The 17,050-nt window shown below is 37.8% G+C and overlaps 1 protein-coding gene across 5 annotated transcripts in view; it reads right to left on the bottom strand.

Annotated features, from left to right (window-relative positions):
* LOC144972004 (glycine receptor subunit alphaZ1-like) overlaps positions 1 to 17,050 on the bottom strand; it is a 39,680-nt gene that overhangs the window by 8,138 nt on the left and 14,492 nt on the right. For 4 of the 5 annotated variants that reach the window (XM_078913084.1, XM_078913089.1, XM_078913086.1 and 1 more), the window contains 5 exons: positions 15,801 to 15,919; positions 13,511 to 13,593; positions 11,149 to 11,283; positions 4,887 to 5,119; positions 2,623 to 2,979 (listed from right to left, as the gene is read on the bottom strand). In XM_078913084.1, the coding sequence (XP_078769210.1) occupies positions 2,623 to 2,979; positions 4,887 to 5,119; positions 11,149 to 11,283; positions 13,511 to 13,593; positions 15,801 to 15,919 (927 nt within the window). The remainder of the gene's footprint in view (positions 1 to 2,622; positions 2,980 to 4,886; positions 5,120 to 11,148; positions 11,284 to 13,510; positions 13,594 to 15,800; positions 15,920 to 17,050) is intronic. The other variant, XM_078913085.1, reaches the window with a different exon arrangement.

The following is a 17,050-nucleotide window of genomic DNA, read 5'->3' on the forward strand; positions in this document are numbered from 1 at the left end:
TCAAAATTATTCAAAACGATCTCTCTAAAAGGATATAAATGTGACTTCTTAAGGTTTTCTTCACGGTCAAAACCACACAACATTCTATTAATGATTACGTCCGAGGCAAAAAGGAATATTGACAGGTCGACCGAGAGTTGAACTCGTGAGACGACAAACATCAATGCGAAGTGTAGCGAGAGTCAAGCTATTGTTTGTCTTGTCCTATTCTATATATAGAAAAGGATAAATAGTATAGCCTCGTGTGTGAGTGGTTGCGTGTCATAGTCTTGTTTTAAATTGTTTCTGTTGTTTATGTGTGTAGTGATGACTCTCTCACACTCAATTTCAATGCCGAAAGAGGAATTCCCGCACACAAGAAAGGGGAATTGGGGTGGTATTTGGCATACATATTGTATAGTATCTAGTTCTAAATAGATAACTGATTAAAATTATATTATGATATATAAACACAATGCCAAATACAATTCCGAAGTTTCCTTATTTCAAATGAAGTAAAGCTCCAAAACCTAATGGTAGTGATTGTAGTACTGAGTGTTAGTGAGGTGATGTGATGTTGGTGGTGGTTGTAGTTGTAGTAGTAATAGTGATGATGATGTGGTGGTGGTGATGATTGTAGTTGTGGTAGTGATGATGATGTGGTGGTGGTTGTAGTAGTAGTGGTAATGGTAATGATATGGTGGTGGTGGTGGTTGTAGTAGTAGTGGTCGTGATGATGATGTGGTGGTGGTGTTTGTAGTAGTAGTGGTAATGATGCGGCTATGTGGTCTAGTAGTATGACACTCGCTACCGGATCGGAAGGTACTGGGTTCGAGCCTCGCGCTCGGCGCATAGTTGAGTCCTTGGAAAAGGCCCTTTACTCACATTCTCTCACCGTACTCAGGTGTAAAATGAGTACCTGGCCGTTAACAGAGTTGTCTTTGTCCGAAAAATTGTAATATCGCCTAACAGGCGTCATGTCCCGTCCTACATGTTAAATGTTGACCAGGGACCCCTTGTAAAGCGCTTTGAGCACATTTAGTAGATATTGCACTATATAAAGCTCAATTTAAAAAAAAAATATTTCAATGATGATGATATGGTGGTGGTGGTTGCAGTAGTAGTAGTGGTAGTGATGATAATGTGGTGGTGGTTGTAGTTGTAGTAGTAGTAATAGTGATGATGATGTGGTGGTGGTTGTAGTAGTAGTGGTAGTGATGATGATGTGGTTGTGGTGGTTGTAGTAGTAGTTGTAATGGTGATGATATGGTGGTAGTGGTGGTTGTTAGTAGTGGTAATGGTAATGATATGGTGGTAGTGGTGGTTGTAGTAGTAGTGGTAATGGTAATGATATGGTGGTGGTTGTAGTGGTAGTGGTCGTGATGACGATGTGGTTGTGGTGGTTGTAGTAGTAGTGGTAGTGATGCTATTGTGGTGGTGGTTGTAGTAGTTGAGGTAGTGATGTGGTGTGGTTGTAGTAGTAGTGGTGGTGGTGGTTGTGGTAGTAGTGGTAATGATGATGATATGGTGGTGGTGGTTGCAGTAGTAGTGGTAGTGATGACGATGTGGTTGTGGTGATTGTAGTAGTGGTAGTGATGATGATGTGCTGGTGGTGGTATAGTAGTAGTGGTAGTGATAATGATGTGGGGCTGGTGGTTGTAGTAGTAGTGTTAGTGATGATATTGTGGTGGTGGTTGTAGTAGTAGATGATGTGGTGGTTGGAAAACACATTACAGGTTATTATAATACAGGATTACACACATTCTCTAACTTCATTTTTTGACAGCTTCGTTGTGCCATAAATATACGCAACAGTTCTGAAACATTTTATTGTGGATTTTGATATTGTTTGTTGTTTTTCTTGTGTCGTTATGTTGACATAGATACCGAATGAATGGTAATTACTACATTCTCAGCCAACAACAAAATGGCGCTGAATGCTTTCATTGGTGGACACTTTTTAGGCTTCGTACGTATTCTCATTCGTTTAATTCTATGTTCTCAGTATACGTAAAAAATATATAATAATTTTAACGAAAGAGTGATAATGGAGAGAGAGGCTTCGGATGGGACCAATACAGAGTATTGCAGTCTGTATTGTTCCCATCCGAAGGCCTCTCCATTTTCATTCTTTCGTTATTATTTTCACGGTCCCAGGCGTCAGGCAGCGTCCACCGCTCTCTAAAAAATTAATAGTGCCTCTGTGCGATTTTCGATTCACTGTTACAAGGTAAACATTTCCGTGACACATATAAAAGTCGCAGAGCAGCAATAAGTTAACTCACTCAATCCTAATGATTTTTGCTACTTTTGAAATTTGGAAAAAGTGTATTAAAAATGAGCATGTGCATAGATAGTTGTACTCAACTACCATTAACATGTAAAAACGTAAAACATTAGCTTTGATACTACGCCTATAATTTGTCTCAAAAAATGTAATAAATATTCATGGGGTCAAAGTAACCCGGGTAAACTACGGATATAGTCGGTGTTTGGGTTGAGTGAGTTAACGTAACATAAAATGATCAGGTGATAGATACGTGATATGCGATACGTTAAACGTATGATCTGCCAATCTTCTCTAATACAAACAATAATAATAATACGTTAGGTATTAATAATAAACGACGACGCATTCCTTACCCATGTAGGGGTGTCAACAGGAGAGGATCGATCAGATGCCATCTTCGCCAAACCCCCCCTTGAACGATCAACAGACGAAGAAGAAGGGCGATGACTTGGGCGTACAGGACGTGCAATAGGACTAGCGCGACCACTTACATTCATCGGCACATTTCGAGTTGACACCCCCCGGGACGGGACCAACCTCTCGCTAGCCTCCTCAAGCGAATGCGTCAGTTGGGAATGGGAAAGATTCAGTCTTTTCACGGTTCTTAACAATCGTTTTCTCTCATCACGGGCGAAAGCGTTGACAAAGGCATACTCTATCAAGGCAGCGAAGACAAAAAACAGGCACATGGCCATCCATACATCTATGGCCTGGAAGAAGGTGAGAACAATTCACTACAAGACATTTAGCAAGATTCCGTATTCTATAGTTATCCTGATAACGATGAAATCTTACATAGCCTTTAGACGCCTTAAATGTGTTATTCTAAAGAAACAAAATTGACGTCACTCGGATCTTATTTATTTTGTTTTAAAAATTAAATTATATCAATCATACAATGAACGATTAAGGTAACACATTTTATGTTAGTTCAGCTAATAAGGCAATAACGCTATTCTTTACACCAAGTGAACATAGCAAACACAAAGGCAGACCCACAACAAACATATACATACACTGCGATAACTAAAGACCTCAAGCGCCTATATGACATACAAGACCTGAGATGGGAAAAGGATTTAGAACACGACCTGAGTTCCATCGCAGCAGACTCACCAGTGGAAGGAACTCACTCAACAACTCAGAGAAACTGCCAAAGTGTCCCAGTCCGAAGATTAGGATGCGATCGGCAATAAGTCAAGATAAGAGACGTTATATGGATGTTTTGAGCATTTTACCTAAACGCATAGCCTCATTAGGCTTAAAATACATTAACGATGAATGTCAAAAATACACACACAGAAATATCTTACTTCTTTGACACTTACAGTACTCGCTGGAATATAGCACGCTCTCTGGAATAGCTGAAAAATGTGCTACATTTCAAGAACGACTTCGGAGACAAGACAACTCTGTTTACGACCATGTACTCATATTACACCTGCGTACGTGAGAGAATGTGAGTAAAGAATCTTTTACAAGGCCAAAACTATTCGTTGCTCGGGACTCGAATCGAACCCAGGACCTTCCGATCCGAAGCCAAGTCTCAAACTGCTAGACCACATAACCTCTAAGTTGAGTGCTCCGCTAACTGGGTAGGAAGGCACTGCTGAATACAGAAATCCACCAAAATCTACGATGCGTTCTGAAAATGAATGCCCGAGATGGAAGGGAATGACTTATTACATAGATACAATTCGGTCAGCCAGCTCCTACCCGCCGCATTGCAGGACGTGTTGGGATTCGTAATCCAGTGAGTAAGTTAGTAAGAAAGTTAGTTGTAAGCCTCGAAGTCTGATCGACGCTTGCTGAGAATACGCTCCAGCAGTCGTAACGTCACTTCCCTCGTAATGATGCATGGTAACTTAGTAACTGGCTCTAAACTGTCGGAACAATGGCGGACGCCTTATGAAATATTTCTCCTACGAGCATAAAAGCGTACCAGAGGGGAAAAAAACATTATAAATCTGATAATGTTTTGACTTTTACACATTCTGATCACAAGACATATGAAAAGTGACGTGACATTGGATCCAATAGTGTGATATAGTCACATATTTTTTTAAAAACCTCGATGAGTATAGCTGCTCTCTCCATCCGTGTTATTAATTGTTTCCATTGGTCACGGTCCTGGGCCAGTTTTGAGGCTGTCAAGATCTTTTTGTGAATTTAGTAAACGGAGGGCACTGCAGTTTTTCTTAGTTCTTCAGGGATTAATTGGGCTTTGTCTGAATCTAGAAATTGCTGATATGTAGAGAGATCCTGGTTTAGGGTAGTTACTATTATTGATGGTGGTGGTCTCCCTACATATTTGCTGCAGGTTGGGCTGGGATGTAGTGGAACACAGAACCAGTTAACTGCCGTATTGTAGAAAAGCAAGTATTTAAAGATTTGGTCCGAGAACACGTCCGTCAAATATCGATCGACATAAATTACCCTCATCTTGGCAAAAGCTCTGAAAACTGGCTTCAGCAAAATGTGTGTATGTGTGGGTGCGCGCGTGGGTGCAGGTCCACTCCAATTTACCCCAGTATGGAAACTAATGATGTACACGCCTGGGGAAATCCAGGTTTAGCTAACCAATTTTTACTTTTAATTAACTTTTAATTGATCAAACCTTTATATAGGAGACAGGAGGCAAATGGGAATTGGCGGTGGCGCTCTGCGTAGTCATCGTGAGTACTGTGAGAAGCCCCAGGGAGATGCGCGCCGGAACGGCGTCGATATCGAGATAGAACGAAACCCAGGACAATATGACAACGAGGGTGCTGGGCAAGTATATCTGGGCCATGTAGTAACCGTATCGACGGGCAAACTTGAAGTCGCTTCGAATACACGAATACAAGCCGTCTTGGTGGATGAAGAAAGAAAATGAAAGGTTGGGGGAAGGGGGGAGGGGTGGATAAGAGAATGTGATTAGCATTGGGTTAAATCACAAGTGTAAAGGAAAATGCAATAAACTGCTGGCGCATGAATAGAAGGAAGGAAGATGTCGAAATGTTATTATTTTTAGAAACCCTGCTAGTGATGCGGTCTCATTAAATCATATCAATCAGACTATAAATATTGAAGGTTACACACAGTTTTGTGTGTAGGTATGTTTAATTAGGCTGGCGGATGTTGTGAGTGTTATAACGAAACGCATAGATCAATGCCATTTTTATGTAGGGATTGAATCCTTGGTAGTATATATATAAGTCGGTTCTCAAGAATGAGAAAAAGGTGCTACTATCTAGAAAAGATGAAATGTGTGCAAGCACCGTTAAATGCAATAAATGATTCCTACTAGATTGGCTGGGGGGTAATGTGCTCGTAGTAACCAAATCTACGAGGAAAATAGAAATCGGTACGAATACACGGGTACATTGTGCCGTCGTTGAGTAAAGAAAAGACAACAACAACAAAGCAACCAAGAAATTTGAAAAATCAGAGGACTGTTGCCTCACACATTAAACTCAAGAAAATAAAAATATTTTGACCGTTTATAAAGACACAACTCCTTTATGAAAGATGTTTTAATAGGCAAAGTTGAGGGCAAGAGCTCAAAGGGCAGACAACCACCAAGATTATGAATGGATGCGTGCAACAGATGGCGAACCTTTCCAATTCGACCTTTTCCTATGAGATGGCATCGGAAGAAATAGATAATGAGTATAGAGAAAAGAAGGTGAAAGAAGGGAGGGAGGGGGGGGGGGGGTTGCAATAAAAGATGGAGGTATCAACATTTTATATTGAACAATATAAGGTGTCGACAATGTGTAATTCTGTATTATGTAATAGTGGTGACTATAGTCCGTTCCAAGTCCGGTGGGCACGGAATATTGCAAAATCCTCTAAAGTTACGAAATGCGGTGCCTTGAATTTTTGCACGCGGGCTTATATATTAAGTGACATTGCGAATATTGTATACCGATGGTAATAGATCATATAGTTTTCTTACAACGCCGAATTGTCTTCAATAGTCGTAACGTCACTTCCTTCCTAATGACGTATGGTAACTTAGTAACACTGGATCTAAACTATCGGAACAATGGCGGACGCCCGTATGAAATATTTCTCCGGCGAGCTTAAACGCGTATCCAGAGGAAAAAACCCCCATCAATTTGATCTTGTTTTGACTTTTACACATTCTGATCACAAGGCATATGAAAAGGGAATGAAAAGTTCTAGCCAGCATGAAGAATAAAAAGTAATGATTTTCTTTGTTTAGAACCAAGATGGCCGCCGTTGCCGGGCGCGTGACACCAGACTACTGAATCCAATTCCTTTGACCTTTTTATCATTTGCAATAAATTATGACTCAAACTTTATAAGGTTTACAGTAATGGTGTGTTGATTGTCTTTCTCGTGGGGAAAATATTCACAACAAAGTTGCATTCAGGGGCGTAGCTAAGCAAATAGCTTTGGGTTGTTTCAAATAGTGTAACAATAGCTGTAAATGTAATTAACAGGGTTGGAAAAAAGCTCACAGCGTTTATAATTTCTCTTCCCCGGTGGACAACGGACATGTAATATTACGGACGACACAAGCAGCCCGTTAGGCGCTTGTATGTTTTTATGGACAGAAACATTGATGTAAAAATCCAGAAGGGGGGGGGGGGCGAACTTTAAGCCCGTCTTCGATAGAGCGGATAGAAATGCAATACAATTTGCGACCAAGTGTTGAGTAAGACAACTTATAAAGGTCGCACAGGACATGTCACGAAAATCCACTTGTTACCGTCGAGCACGGTACATGTTTGCCATTCTTGTCTTGAATTATGTTCACTAGGGAGGGGGGGGGTGTCCTTTGAATGTAATAATGTGAAATACCACTGAAGCTAAACTTTTTTAATGTTTAATGCCAGATTCCATGTATGTTTTGTATAGTATAACCTTTTAATGGACCAGCAGTTTTCAAATACAAGAGGTGCATAATTAAAATGACATAATTATTCATTTGACCTCTCCGCCCTGAGTTCCTGTTTGTGGACAACCTATTAATAGCATGCCATGAAAACGAATTCTGCGCTTTGCCTCTCTGGAGAAATACCTATAAATTTTCCTCGTTGTGACAAATTTGCATGTTTAATGCATATTGTTATCAGTTTTTTTTTATGAATGCAGAAATCCCAAAAGGAAGCTACGCCTCTGACTTTCAACTATTAAAATGAATAATTGTTTATGTACAAGTGTGTACAAAGTGTACAATTTGCTTTTTCATTTTTAAAGCAGGATGGCTTCCATATTGGGCAGAGAGGTACATAATGTGTCTTCTATCCCCCTGTATCTGTTTTTCAACATGCTTTCTGTCATTGTCTTGGAATGAGATTTCTTGGTTTTGTCCTGGTCCTGGCCTGGCTGAGAGGGAAACAGTCAAATGTATAGTTAGTTTTGGGAGATGAGATTTTTTTCCTTGTAAATCATCTCTCTGTTATGCACTGTATTATGTTTTGTATACATGTCATTTATGATTTGTAACTATTTGAGTGTGTTCATCTTAGTGGGGACATGTGGTTGTGTCTGGATGAGAATTTCGATGATCTCAAACTAAGTACTTTGATAGTGTGCTCTTGGAATCTACATCTGTTTCCTATTTGAACCAGTTCCCCTTTTGTCTTCCCTTTTCTTGGCCACGTTAATTGTAATTCTAGAACTTTTCACTCTCCCATTTTCTTCCTTTTTACTGGCGCTGATATGACCTTTATGTGTTGCAAGCGCCTTAAAACCTTTAAAAACAAACATAAATCAGGGTGGCAATGTTAGTGCACATGAGTCTCGAGAAAAATAAACCCCGAGTCAAGCCTGTGGGGAGTTCAGTGATGGTAATCATGACGGAATTCACTGTGTATAATATTGTTAACGTAAACCATCCTAAAGTTCACTCATCCCAGACACTACGTTTTTTATATAGACTTGTAAAAAGCCCGCAATTTCGCGGGGAAGGAACTATTTTCATTCGATATTATAACCACTATCATTTAATGAGGGCAGATGGGTAAACAACGTTGTCTGTGCAACTTGGTACATCCTCTGTTGATTTTTCTGTGTGGCCCAACATGAAGTGTAAGCCGCTATAGCCTCTGGCCCGTGACACAGCAACATATAGTTGTCCGTGTGTGAAAACAGGTTGTGGTAAGAAAATCAACTGCGAAAATAAACCTGAAGTAGCAGACGTGAGCAGAGTTGAAAGACGATCCTGATATCGAGAACTTACCTTACAGTACAGTACTCTGGTGATCATGTTTGGTGGCGTTTGGCACCGTTTTTATGTACCTCCACTGGAGGTATACAAAAAGGCACAATTTTTATGCACCTCCATTGGCGCTGCTGGTTGATTAATGATAATGTTGCTGCTTGAAGCTCGAAGTCGAAGGAAAAATTTACGATAAGTGTTGAATTGTAAGCCTCAATTTAATAGGCGAAGACATACTGTGGACGTTTCTGATTTCCCCTTTATCAACAAAACACGACGAATAAGACACAACGAACGAATGAGAGATGTGTAGTGTGAATGGCGTAGATAAAGTAAATAGACATAAACAATGATGGGACAGGGCGTTTTTGAAAAACAACAAAAACAAAACAAAAAAAAAGAAGAAGAAGAAAAACAAACCCAATAAAATGACAAAGACGCGGTAAAGGAATACACTGGTGATAATGATAAAATATTATAAAATGATAACAATCGACGTTTACATATAAATGCACGTCGATAATACATTGACTGGTACCGTTGTTGTTGTTTTTTTTTTAATATAGTAATAAATAATAATAATAATAATAATAATAATAATAATAATAATAATAATAGTAATAATAATAATAATAATAATAATAATAATAATAATAATAATAATAATAATAATAATAATAATAATAATAATAATAACAATAATAATGATAATAATAATAATAATAATAATAGATTAATTTAAGGTTTTACATATATGTCCAGTGACTATAACAACGAAAATGATGTCTTTCTCATAAAAAACTTTTTAATGTCCACAATGGGATTGAACCCAAGGTTAGAGTCTGACAGCTTACCCACTGCGCTACGGAGCCACCTGACTATTCATAACATTTAATAAGGTCTTTCTAAAACCTTATTTTACCTTCAATGCAACTCCTATTTTCTTGTTTTAAATTTCGATTTTTTAGACTATTATTGTTATTTTTAAATTTATTACCAAAGAATTTAAACCTGGGTATCATCCACCCGAAACCATCACATTGAAAACATCAAAGGGGCAATAATAATACTTTTCATAAATAGATGAAAACTGTTGAAAACTTAGTGTAGATGTGACCTGAAACCCTTAAAGTAATAAGGTGAATACATTATTTCGAATGCGACAATTTGCGCAAAAACGCAGCGTCGAAATTGGTTGATTTGAGAGTGTTAGTGTCGTCGGTACATATTTCATGATATCGGTTTGACTAAACGAACTTTCAAATTGACTAGAAATTATAAAAGGAAATCAAATTATCTGTTTATCTATCTGTGAAATATACATTTCTAATTTTCAAATCTTCCAGTAGAGTTGTGCGCCGTAAAAAAATTTTTATTGACTCAAATGGCACAATGTTCTCCACAAGGCTAGACTATATTTTTTTAATAAAGGATTTTCAATTCCATTGTATTTATCTTCCAACAACAGTCTACACATATTATATTTCACTTTCTAAACTGCATTACACAGTTCCTCCCCGCCTCCCGTTTTTCACTTAATTAATTGCGCACCTTTTAGAAATATCTAAAATTCTTTTTTAATTCGTTCTTCCTTACAAATAGGAGCATACTTATTTCCTGCCAACCAATGTTTTGTTTATTCATCTTAACTACGCCACTACCACATTATCTCATTCATCTGTGGTATTTCATTCATCCTGTTTTGTTGATAAAGGGGAAACCCGAAATGTTCATTTGATCTGTTTTTGTAATTAAATTGAAGCTTACATTCAATTTCACATTATTTTCTATTTATTCGAGCTTCGAGCAGCAACATTTACATTAAGTGAATACATTATACTGGGGATGTAGGAGCTTTCGGAATGTCTCCTCTTACATTAACTTATGGAAAAACAAACATCCTAGCACCTTTACTAAGACTTAAGACTAACCCTAATAGAAAAAAAATCCTTCGATCTCGACCTAACCCTAATAGTAAAACAGACCCTCGGACTGCTTTGCACTACCTTTCAATACTTCACTAAAATCAAAATGGCGGCTGAAAATCAAAACAATGGTCAAAATCCAAATGGTTGTTCTTCCTGTCGTACTTTTTACAGTGACGAAATTGGTTGCATGTGAGAGTGTTAGTGTCGTCGGTACGTATTTTATGATATCTGTGTGACTCAACAAACTTTCGAACTGACTTTAAATTATAAAATGAAATCAAATTATCTGTTTATCTATCTGTAAAAAATACATTTATTATTTTCAAATCTTTCAGTAGAGTTGTGCGCCGTATCATTTTTTTATTGACTCAAATAACCAAAAAAAAACACAATAACAAAGACCCGAGTGACGTCAACTTCATTCTATCTATAGATATTATGAGTTTGGCTAAGAAGCTCAAAACATTGCCATCCGGAAGTATAACGGATCAACACACAAAATTATGTGTAACCTTAAACGTTTATAGATAGATCGAAGTTGACGGCACTCCGCCTTTGTTATTGTTTTTTTTTTGTTTTTTTTTTTTTGCCATGAGCGTTTATGAGTAATTTTCAAACTGTATTAAACATACTATAAATGTTCAAGGTTACACACTGTTGTGTGTGTTGGTCCGTTTTATCCAAAGCAAGTGTCATACGACAAGACCACATAGCCGCACATTTAGCACGTTTCGTGGATATACAAATTTAAGTAAGTAAGTAAGTATTTATCCAACCTATACTTCTGAAATTATCAGTGCAGACCGACGTCTTCATGTCCTCTAGATCAAATTGTTGCAACACAAAATTATGTCTCAATACAATTGGCTCCTCGTGCCACACGAACACAATGTTATCTGTGGTGAAGCTGTCTGGAAAGGGGAGAAGATAGTTAATTGATACATTGCGTTTATTCAGAAAGCTCACAACATTTCCAGCTGGATAGAACGTAAACGTTTATAGTCTAAATAATACAATTTAGTTTTGTTTTTGTTTTTCAAAGGTTTATTTTTGGACAATACGCTTCAACAGTCGTAACGTCACTTCCCTCGACACATGGTAACTTAGTAACTGGCTCTAAACTATCGGAACAATGGCGGAAGCCCTTATGAAATATTTCTCCGACGAGCATAAAATTATAAATCTGATCATGTTTTGACTTTTACACATTCTGATCACAAGACATATGAAAAAGTTCTAACCAGCTGGAAGAATAAAAAAAATACCGATTTTCTTTTCTTGGAACCTCGATGGCCGCCGTTGCTGGGCGACGTGACATCAGACTATTGAATCCAATTGCCAATATAACTCATACAAGAATATAATATTTCCTAGTAGTGAGAACTACTCATGAAAATCGCTGTCTAAAAACAACAACATAGAACTGGACGACGTCAATTTCGTTCTATCTAGAGAAGGAACGAAATTGACGTCACTCAGCTTTTTTAATTTTGTTGAATACGGATCACTAAATTATATCAACCAGACTATGAACTTCTTTAAAGAAGACACTGTTGCTATGGCAAGGAAATACTAAGTAGATCCATTTACATATCTGTCAAAACCATAATGATCCATTCTTTCTACACAAGATGAGATGTATTATGAAAATAATGTATGGTGACATAATAGCCTTCAACAGTCGTGACGTCACTTCCCTCGTAATGACGAATAGTAACTTAGCAACTGGTTCTAAACTTTCGGAACAATGGCGGACGCCCTTATGAAATACTTCTCCAACGAGCATAAAAGGCTATCCAGAGGAGAAAAACATTATAAATCTGATCATGTTTTGAATTGTTTACGTTATGATAACATGACACGTGAAAACGGTCTAGCCAACATGAAGAATAAAAAGTACCGATTTTCTTTTTTTAGAACCAAGCTGCTCGTTGCTGGGCGACGTGCCATCAGACTATTGTATCCCATTAAAGTTTGCTAAAAATGGCAACAAAAATTAAGATCATCGCCATTTTTCTCTCTGCAAGGATTTGTTTTAGTTATGTTTTGAATTTGAAAGAAATTTAATGAAGAGTCTCAGAGATAAAAGACGACAAAGAGACGCACGTTCTTTGGACCTGCTGATACAAACACACACACACACACACATACATACATATATATATATATATATATATATATATATATATATATATATATATATATATATATATATATATATGCTTCTTGGTAGGTACTTGCAGAATATAGGCGTTAAGATAATTTTGGGTAGAGCATAATATATTGGAAATGATGAAAAGTCAGTCACATTTTTATGGTTGGAACAGCTGTGCCCCCTTTGCACGTCTTCAACCAAGGATGACTCATAAATGGGTAGTCGTCCATAGCTTGTACTTGAGTTTTACTGGCGCTTACCCATTTGAGACATCGGTGGCTGAGAAGGTGCAAATGCGATACAGGCAGTCATAGCTAATACATATTAAATATATATATATATATATATATATATATATATATTATATATATATATATATATTATATATATATTATATATATATATATATTATTATTTTAATATTTACCAGTCAGTCTGATGCATGTGTGAACGAGTACCCATTATTGGCAATGATGAATATTTTAAGACTCCAACATTGTGGTAAATATTAAAATAACAATTCGCTACATTGCTACATGTCGAGCACTATCTGTAACATATTTGTATCAAACACGATTCAATATTATATATATTATGTATATTAAATATTTCTTTCTCTGCATTATGAAAAATTGAGACTTAACAAGTTTGGAAATTCACCTCAAAACACTTACAAAGTGCTCAAAGGGCCTTACAATGGATTCCTAGCCAACAGCAATGCTTAAAATGTAGGACAAGACATGACGCATATTAGGCGATATTATTTTTTCCTACAGAGACAACACTGTTAATGGCCAGGTACTCATTTTACACCTGAGTACGGTGAGAGATTAAAGATTAAAGAGCCTTTTTTTTTCAAGGACTCAACTTTGCACCGCTGCTCAGAGCGGGAGTCAAACGCAGGACCTCCGGATCCGAAGGTGAGTGTCAAACCACAAGACAACACAGCCGCAATTTATGTGTTTTGACAACAAAATACTCACAACTCGCCATGTTGATGTGACATATCTGTGTATCAAAAGGAAACTTGATAAGATTCATTTGGCATTTCAGCACGAGGGAAATTCTGAAAAATTGAGATGGTGCGAAAAATAAATAAATCACGGCCTTTGGGGGTTTCGATAGCTCAGTTGATAGAACACTCGTTTCGCAGGCAAAGAGGCCGAGATCAATCCCGGATGCAGTTGAGATTATTTCTATGGGTTAATACTAAAACTTCCAAAATTCATAAGGTGCAAAAAGACTTATTCTCATCTATCCTAGGGGAAAGACGCCCTATGGTGCCCTATATGACACCACGAGCAAAGTCAGGAAACTGAGAAATGGAGTTCCTTCGGGATCTGTTCTGGCACCAATGCCGTTTAATGTTTACATTATAACGACATGCCAAACACTTCGAAGCTGGGATACGCGGACGACTGGTCACTCGTTACTCAAAGTAAGGTGTGGACCAGTCTCAAGAGCATACTCAGTGAGGATGTTACCAAACTCAAATCCTGCTGCTTTGACAAGTGGTACCTGAAGATGAACACTTCAAAAACCGTGGCTACAGTATTCCATCTATGCAGAGGCTGGCAACCCATAAACTGAACGTCCTCGGGGACCAGCTTCTCCCATATGAGCCGAATCCCTGGGTGGGGTTGCTGACCTCCCATAGTGGGCAGGGAGGCACTTACTGTATCTTCTATCCCCCTATGTCTGTTTTCCAACATGCTTTCTGTCTTTGTCTTGGAATGAGATTACTTGGTTTTGTCCTGGCCCTGGCCGGATAGCCTGGCTGGGAGGGAAACAGTCGAATAAATAGTTAGTTTTGGGAGATGATATTTTTTCCCTTGTAAATCATCTCTCTTTTATGCATTGTATTATGTTTTGTTTATGTATTTATGATTTGCAAACATTTGAGTGTATTCCTCTTAGTGATGATCTGTGCTTGTGTCTTGGATGAGACTTTTAGGTGATCTCAAACTAAGTACACTGGCAGTGTGCTCTTGGAATCTACAACTGTTGCCTATTTGAACAATTCTCCTTTGTCTGCCTTATTCTTGGATGCTTTAATTGTAATTCTGAAACTTTTTAATATCCCATTTTCTTCCTTTTTACTGGCGCTGATATGACCTTAATGTGTTGCAAGCGCCGTAAAACCCTTAAAAACAAAAACAAAATAACGAGCCTAATCCGAAGTACGCGGGGGTTACGCTGGACTACAGCCTTACCTATCGGGTCCCTCTCGAAGTTGTTCCTGGACGATAGAGAAACGCAACAGTATTCTGAGGAAGCTGGCTGGAACAACTTGGGGTGCTGATCAAACACTTCTGAGGACTTCCGCCTTAACACTATTCTATATATTACACCGCGGAGTATTGCCCTCCAGTGTGGGGTAGGAGCAAGAACGCTGAGGAGGTCGATGGTAAACCGCAAGTCCAGGTACAGTGTCGGGAACGCTGGCAACAACGCTTATAGAATGGGGCCCGATAATGGTAGCAGTTGAGACTTTCCACCTGACCCATGTGTACGCTTGTGAACAAGAGGCCGAGACCGCAGAGTATCTAGTCGATCGTTGCCGGAGTTTATCCCTGTTTATATAGCGTGAATCGGACAATAGCAATTGTTTGCTATCCTTTGGATAGGACTCTAGTCTATCGCAAAGTACTTTCCACCAGATCAAACAGACCCATCTACCCATTCACAAGAGGATCATAAAAATATCTCGACTGCACCCGGCACGATCTAGGGGCCCTTTGCGTGTGAAGCGAGTGCCCTACCAACTGAGCTATCGTGACCCCCTCAAACAAAATAACAGGGTTTTATTTCAAAGCTGTCCAACTTCTTTTATTATTATTTTAACTGTTAATTTTTATTTTGACTCGACTCATGTGTGAACGTGTACCCATTATTGACAATGATGGATATTTTAAGAGAGGTAGTACAAAAAAGACTGGCACTGTATGAAATGGAAATATGCTTCCATTTAAGTTGAATAAATGAGACACATATAAGCACATTAATCATAAGAAATCATTGGAAAAGATTTGTACTGTAGAACCTTACGCAGATTTTGTTATTGATTTTAGCCAGCAATTTTTTAAAATGAGTTCTCACAAAATTCTATCAAACAAACAGTAAACATTCAAAATTAAACAAAGCTATTTTTTTGTGTTGATACGTTTTTTTTGCGAATGGCGGGAAGTATATATTTGAGTATGTTAGCTAAAAGGCACAGAAGTGAAAAATGTTTATATTTGATTTATCTATTAAATGTTATTGATTACTAACCTTGCACTGTAAAAGACGCTTCCGTTGTGCAAGATGTGCAACAGTTTGTTGTCAACAGTCACTTCGTGGAATTTCGCTACTTTCTCGTTCAAAAAGAACAAATCAGGTACCCACAACTGCTGATGGGAAAATATATTAGCTGATGTAATATTAGCTGACGTCTTAGCTGATGTCCAAGCCATGCTCTCTGCTTGTAAATGTGTAAAAGCGGATGGCAAAAAGTAATAGCAGAGACCCGAGTGACGTCAACTTCATTCTATCTATAAAGAAATGTAAACTCATCTCTCTTTCTCTTTCTCTTTCTCTCTCGCTCTCTCTCTCTCTCCCTCTCTCTCTCTCTCTCTCTCTTTCTCTCTCCGTTCCTTCTTGCACACACACACATACAAATACATCCACACCCACATTTTTATGTATAATGTTTCAACCATGATGCCAATGTAATATAACATATTTCCTTTTCTTGCTTACCCTAAGAAGGCCAAAGGCCGAAACGTAGGTAACCTTTGTCTTGTATCTTTTATAAGAGTCATTGTTACTCCCTTTATTTTATTATACATTTAATGACTCATTTAGGCACCTCTAGATTTTGGTATTAATCAATGTAAAGCGCATTTAGTATGGTGGGTCTGTCAGGAATATCCTTTGTACAAATAAGATAACGATCTAAAAACAGTGTGAAGGTGCGCCATTTAAAGCAAGAAATAGAAATATATATATATATATATATATATATATATATATATATATATATATATATATTGAATCGTGTTTGATACAAATATGGTACGAAAAGTGCTCGACATGTAGCAATGGAGGGAATTATTATTTTAATATTTACCAAAATGTTTGAGTCGGTCTACGTGGATGTACCAAGCCACAGTCACCGAAACTAAAACAAACAAGCAAGAAAAATATGTAGGACTAACGGAAAATAATTTCAAAACAAGATACAACCTCCACACCTCAACATTTAGAAACACTAACAAAAAAACATCAACAAAACTCAGCGAACATATTTGGGAATTAAAAGACAACAAACTAGACCACAACATTTCATGGAAAATTTTATCTAAAGCAACAGGATACACACCAACATCAAAACAATGTAGCTTATGGCTGGAAGAGAAATATACTATAATCAAACACCGCTATGAAGCCACACTCAACACGAAAAATGAGATGTACAATACGTGTCCACATCCCCGGAAGTTCTTATTAATCAACTACAAACCGGAACCACTTCAACAAAC

The sequence above is a fragment of the Berghia stephanieae genome, chromosome 4 (assembly GCF_034508935.2).
Source record: "Berghia stephanieae isolate SIO BIC M18660-M18661 chromosome 4, UCSD_Bste_1.3, whole genome shotgun sequence".
NCBI classification, from domain to species: domain Eukaryota; kingdom Metazoa; phylum Mollusca; class Gastropoda; order Nudibranchia; family Aeolidiidae; genus Berghia; species Berghia stephanieae.